We start from the raw sequence: 6,438 nt of genomic DNA on the forward strand, positions 1-6,438 counted from the left end.
CATTGGTTCCAAGTGTCCTAAATGAGTCAATACAGAGAAAAATTAGTGCCCCACTTGTTTTATATTTTGGCATTTTGAAATTTGTATCTAACTTTTCTGTATTCTGCTAATAAGCAGAAAATAAAAATTCAGCCCCGTTTAAGGTTCCTTCTCACTAACAGGCCTTGCTTTATATTGCCAAATAATACAGGCTGTTGGGGGAACCTCATCTGTAGAAGTTAAATTCCCCTGTTACAATGCATTCCGAAAGCTTTTGTAAGGCAGATTTGCTTCTTCTGAAGCTCCTACAACGTCTCCTCTAGTTGATCTTGGAGACTGCTAGGATTATAGTACCCTGATCAATGAGAGTCTCAGGCTGAATGCATGGAAGTTTCATTGTTTTGAGGATGCTGAAGCCAGACCTGGTTTTTTCCCAGTGATGGTTCTCCACTTCACAATGTTCGTCATCTCAACATCCATCACCTTCTTCTTATGATCTGTGTCCCGGCAATACCGATAACCACATGTTGGTTTTTGTAAGGTGTAAAAAGGATTGTATGAGTTGGTATAGTTAGGATTGTAGAAAGCAAAGCTGAGCGATTCAGGCTTGTGTCCTCCAGGGTGTATGACTACAGGAACAAATGTAGATACTAAAGCCTGCTCCATCTTATAGCCTTGAGCTCCTGGGTGCACCTTCTTTGGTATGTGTGCATCAGCAGATGACTGTGGTGATGCTTTGGCCTCTTTCGACATCATGCAGGCATAGTCAGACACCTGAGCTTCTTTAAATGTTTGGGTCTCTAAAGACAAAAGCCAAATACAGGAACATATTAAGACCTTCTTTTTCTAACCATCAAAAATCAGCACCGAACTGAACGTAATAGTGGCAGATCTAGGTGCAGAATCAGACCTGCCAGACTGCCACTACTTCCCTTGCAGCTGTGCAGGGGCATTTCAAGTGCATCATCAGGACAGGACAGTCTTCCCCTCCATCTGCATTTGCTTTGCTTTTTTTTCTAAAGCTGTTTTTATTCCTGGTGGAGCTCCAGGACAGGAAGTTGCCTCCACTAGAAGAAAATAAGCCAGGCAGGCCAGAAAAAAGAGGGGGTGAATGTAGAATTCATCTCCTTCCCCCATTTTTTATTTTAAATTGCCCCAACCCAGTGCAGGATCCTGTGTCACGTCTATTTGCAACTCAGGATGTCAGTTAAGCACAGAGCAAGCCAAGCTATATATATGGGACGAAGTCAGGCTCTCAGAATTATGTTCTGTTCAGGTCCTGGAAAAACTTGAGAATATAATGTTGGTATATTTATTGTTCAAAATGCAGGACATGATGACATTGTAATAATGGCTAATAATGGCAGACACAATGTGACATGCAACAGAATTAAAGTATGTGGGAGCTTTTCATTCAAATACAAGAACAAGCATCCGATTGGAGGGGGGGGGGTTGTCACAATGGCAGTCATTGATGGTGAGTGAATGAGGGGCTTGAAAGCCTACATTTCGGTTTTCAGTGTTTTAAATAAGATTACTGCAAATGCTATTGTTAAGTACTAAATTTCCCAAATGCTTGGTTTTCTAAAATTTTAATTTCAGATGCATTCATGATGGTATCAAATAAAGATTATGAAACATTTTATTTTATGTTTAAAAATCCTGCAGTAATGGGTAGAAAAATGAACATAAAACAAAGGAACCAAAATACCTTAAGACCACAAGCACCTATAAACATAATCTGGCAGTTATGTTCATTCTGTATTTGTTATTGCAGGGACATTGAAATCTCTGTGAGAGACCTGTTTTTGCAACTGTCACTTTACTTCCTGATTCCAGATTTGCCACTGATGCCAGCTCCCTGGGCAATTGTTGATTTGAAAGCAATTTGCATCCTGTGTCAATGATCCGCTTTATTTGTGTAACATGCAGTGCATTCCTATACAAAGTTACACCATTCTACACTCATTTGAGTCAGTTGGCTTAGAAGGAAGTAACTCTGTTTAGGATCACACTGCTAAACTCTTATGCCACGTGAGTTTATTTTTAAACCTTGTTATCAGGTTTCTGCTTTCCATGACGCTTTGGGCTTATTAAGCAGCATTATTTTTGGCCTCTAGATCTAGCTCTGTCCAGAAACTTGCAAAGCTATTAATCCTGTAAGGAGGGAAAATCAGTGAAATATTTATGTAGAGCAGTGAATGGCTATGAAAGGAGTCAGTGCAGTGGAACCAGCATTTTCATGAAGGGGGGGGGGGGGGTGCCAAGCTTTAAAGCTAGTGTTGCCAGCCTCGAGGTGGTGGCTGAGATCTAGAATTCCAACTGATCTCCAGGCCATAAAGATCATTTCTACTGGGGGACATGGCTGTTTTGGAGGGTAGACTCCCTTGAATTATATCCAGGTGAGGTCCTTCCCCTCCCCAAACCCCACCCTGCCCAGGTTCCAACCCGCAAATCTCCAGGAATTTCCCAACCTGAATCTGGTAATCCTACTTAGGGCCTTTTCAGACAATTAGTTTATTTAGGAAGAGATGTGGAAGATCCAAAGTTCTTCCTTCAAGGAAGTGCTTTTGTTTCCACAACATCACTTCCGGTTATGCTGCAAAAAGTGACACTGCAACACTGAGGGATGCCATTTGGAAAAGTGCTGCCCTCTTCAGTCTTGGGGGGAGGAGTTTGTGGGCAGGGGTGTGGACATCCCTGGACCCCATATCACATTATACCTCCCTGCATCAAGGCTCCCCTTCATACATTATCTGTGATTAAAAATTGTGCTACTGCTGTTGAATCAGAGCTAACATGAATATAGTGATGATGAAAAAGTGTAGGATTTTTGTAATACAGATAGAAACCCATCTTAGCATCAGGGCCCTTCAGGGCCCCGCAAACCACATATATTCCCCATTTGGTTTATTTCAAACACAGACATGGTCAGTTTTATTTTTTAAAAATTGTGCAAAGCTAGTCTCAGCTGTCGTAAGGGCTAAAAACCTGGATTCCAACAATTTCCAATAAACTAAATAGATGCAATTTGGTACTTGCCATGATGGGAATCTGAAATTCCAGATTTTTATATTCCTCCATAATACCCCTGCTTTCAGAACTCTGTTATTCACCACTATCAACAACTATACTGATTATATATTTGGAATAAGATTTGCATTCATTGATAAGATAATTATGAAAGGTGTCTAACTGACAAGGTTTACTTTATTCATGACATACTTTCATTTTAGCTGTGATCAAACCTACAGAGTGAAAGTACAGATTGTTTTTAAAGACAGGGCTGGTCTGCAAGTTACAATTGCCATCTGGAGCCATATGGCTGAAACAGCCTTTGTGATGTGATGCATTCCATGGTAAGGCATATTAAAACTTGTCACCTGGATCTTCTGCTTCGTGTGGAGTCTCCATGGCACAGCCAGATTTTCTGGTAGCAGACAGTGATTCTATAGAAACACTTCACAGGGTTCTACTCTTGCATTCTTTTAAGAGTAAGTTTTTACCCTGATAATTTTGGCCATCCTATTCAAAGCCCTACTTTTCTTAATAAGATTTATTTCTACTACTTCCTGTTACAATTAAGCATCAGAGGGTATTTATATGCATCACAAATTCAGCCACAGATTATTCCTAGGGACGTAAAGAATAAATTTTGTGATGTACATCTTCAATATGTTGGGTGCAATCCAGAACTGAATATATATGATGTGTGAAGGAGCCATAGAATTCAGATCACCTGCAGAGAGAACATTTAGGATGATCTTGCACAGTGCAGTCCTATTCAGAGTTACGCTCTTCTAAGTGCACTGAAGTTATCAGGCTTAGAAGGATGTAACTAGGATTGCACTGATTGTAACACAACTTGTAGTCTGCTTCAACCAGTGCAGGGCCAGGGGATATTATTGACACAGCCACTCTTGTGGAGCAATTCCACATAGGATTGCACTGTTGATTTCTGTTTTTAGATTTTCTTGAAAAAAGTTTGAAACCCTGAGTTTCATTCTCTGACAGTTATTACTCAATAAAATTGGGCTCCATGGCAAAAATGGATGCTGCAGGACCCACTCACTTTTATCTAAAACCTTGGCTTGTTCACAGCTCCTAACCTGTTGTCATAGCAATATTTCAGTCCAACTAGATGAGAGAAAATGGTCAAGGACCTTCCCCACTGCTGATATGTTATGATTCCTTCTGGCCATAAATTAATGAAAATCTGCTCTGCTATATTCTGTTATACATCCTTGATACCGATATGGTATAAAATTTCCATCCAAACAGGATGAAAATCTCATCCTGTTTCATGCGCTGTGGGTGTCTAGTGACACGTCTTGTGCCTGCATCATCTCCATCCAGCTAGAAGCATGCTTAAATAACCAAGACAAAGCTGACAAGAAACACACCCTTACAACAAACATTCAGATGCCACCAGCCAAGAAAAGTGATAACCATCTGTTCATCCTAATTTCCAAGTAAATAAAGCAAAGCTTTCCGAAAATTCCAAATCTAATCAGATTCACTTTATATCAGGGAGAAAAATGACTTCCCTTCCCTTCCTTGTACCTATGCTCAAAGCATGGCCTAAGACCAAATGCAAAAGAAAAGGTTCTCAGCATTCCCCTGTTCATTAGAGCTGTCAAAAGACCTGCAGAAATATTAGGCGTTTCCTAATCCTAACATAATTCCCAGGTTACCCAGCAAGCTTTCCATTAACCCTTTTCATGGCCTGGGGCAGCTGGCTAAGTGCAAATAAGAAATTATAGGCTTAACAACACACTTTGAGGATGAAGTCATGGGAATCAAGAAATCCACACAATGAGGGCTGCCACCTTACTGTCCTTATTCATGTGAATTTAAAAATACAGTTAGCCAATAAAGCTGTTCCTGACATGGATATGGGAAAAAATGCTTCATCGGTTAAGTTTCCTTGAATCTAAGCGCTATTAGATAAACAACTGCAGGGCCGATAAACAGTAGCAAACCAAACTACAGCCGCCCAGCTTGCGTGATGATGATGTCACTTCTGGGAAGTGATGCCATTGAGTGGATCACAGGATGCCTTGCGAGCACTCCCACGCTCCCCAGGGGTCCGAATCAGTCCCAATTCAGCCCAATTTTGGACCGATTCAGCTGGATTCAGGCCCAATTCGAGCTGAATTGGGCCGCTGCAAAGCACAGCAGTGTTCCCATGCTACACAGCAGCCTGAATCAACCTGAATCTGCCCAAATCCAGCCACTGTGGAGTGCGGGAGTCCTCCCACACCCCGTGGCAGCCCAATTTGGGACTGAATCCAGCTGAATCAGGCCGCTGTGGCATGCAGGAGCACACCGCTCTGCCTGGGAGCATGCCACATCACCAAAGGGTGCACCCCGGGAGGCGCATTTCCCCCCCTGCTGGCCAGGTAAGTGGGGGCAGGGGGGCAGTGGGAGCGGGGGATGATGATGGGGACAAGTCATGCTTTTTGCTTCCCCCTGCACTGCTGGCACCAGTCATGCTGCCAGTGCCTTGCTTGAAGGTGATCGAGAAAGCCCCTTTGCTTGCCAAATACTGCAATATTCACAGACCTATGCAGTGCTGTCCATGTTAGAAAGCAATCCACATAATACTTTTTATTATGGCCAACCAAATGATACATAACAGTGTGCCAGCTTTAAAATTCATCAGAACTTCCCTCAGGCTAAATGTCACATAAACACATTGTAAAAGAGAACGGAAAATTGGCAGGACTTGATAGTTTCTGAGGTGGTGCAGAGCTGCTTCAGATGGTAGTGGCTTCAAGAGGCAACAAACCGGCAATCCCTTTTTGGAAGAGAGCACAGAAAACACTGAGCGGTCATTGTATTAACGTGGGACATAAATTTAAGAAATTTGTATGAGATACAGGTGCCAATTGAGGCCAGATTCTCTAGTTTACCTCAGCTTGCAATATGTCAGTCAGTCAGTCAGTCAGTCACCCTATCCACTAGATGTCACATTCCATTTTTTATACTTGGATTCAGGAAGAAGTTGTTAGCATTATATTCTGTTTTAACAACAACAACACTTTTGGACCCACCGAGCTGCTGTTCCAGCTTATTTCTACATGAGAAGGGCCAGGGCTGGCTTCTGGGACAGAGGAGATGCTGCTACTGCAGCCGGGGCTCCCTGGCTCGGCTCCGCCCCCACCCCCCTTAAGCCCATTAGCCCAGCTCGGTCCTACCTCCGAGGGAATCCTCCCCGCGGGCTTCTCCTGCGCGTCACCCGGCGGCTCCTCCCCTCCAGGGCGCGCCTCCTCCTCCGGGCGTTTTTCCTCCTAAGCGCCCGAAAAACTGCCGCCAGGGGAGAAGATCGGGATGAGTGGGCGCATGGTGGTGGTCGCGGCCTGGCTTTCTGCCCCGCTGAGGGCGCTGCCCTGCCCTGCCCTGCCCTGTCTTGCAGGGCCGGCGGGCTCATTGTGACTCGGGGAGGGCGTCAGCTGG

At 43.6% G+C, this 6,438-nt stretch overlaps 1 protein-coding gene across 1 annotated transcript; it reads right to left on the bottom strand.

Moving 5' to 3' along the window:
- Positions 1-372: 372 nt before the first annotated feature.
- On the bottom strand, positions 373-6,237 carry GUCA1ANB (GUCA1A neighbor). The gene is made up of 2 exons (XM_054980429.1): positions 6,180-6,237; positions 373-779 (listed from the first exon to the last, which is right to left on the bottom strand). The coding sequence occupies exon 2, from the start codon at positions 733-735 to the stop codon at positions 373-375; it is 363 nt and encodes a 120-aa protein (XP_054836404.1). The 5' UTR covers positions 736-779; positions 6,180-6,237.
- Positions 6,238-6,438: the final 201 nt, after the last annotated feature.

This window comes from Eublepharis macularius, chromosome 5, assembly GCF_028583425.1.
Source record: "Eublepharis macularius isolate TG4126 chromosome 5, MPM_Emac_v1.0, whole genome shotgun sequence".
NCBI classification, from domain to species: domain Eukaryota; kingdom Metazoa; phylum Chordata; class Lepidosauria; order Squamata; family Eublepharidae; genus Eublepharis; species Eublepharis macularius.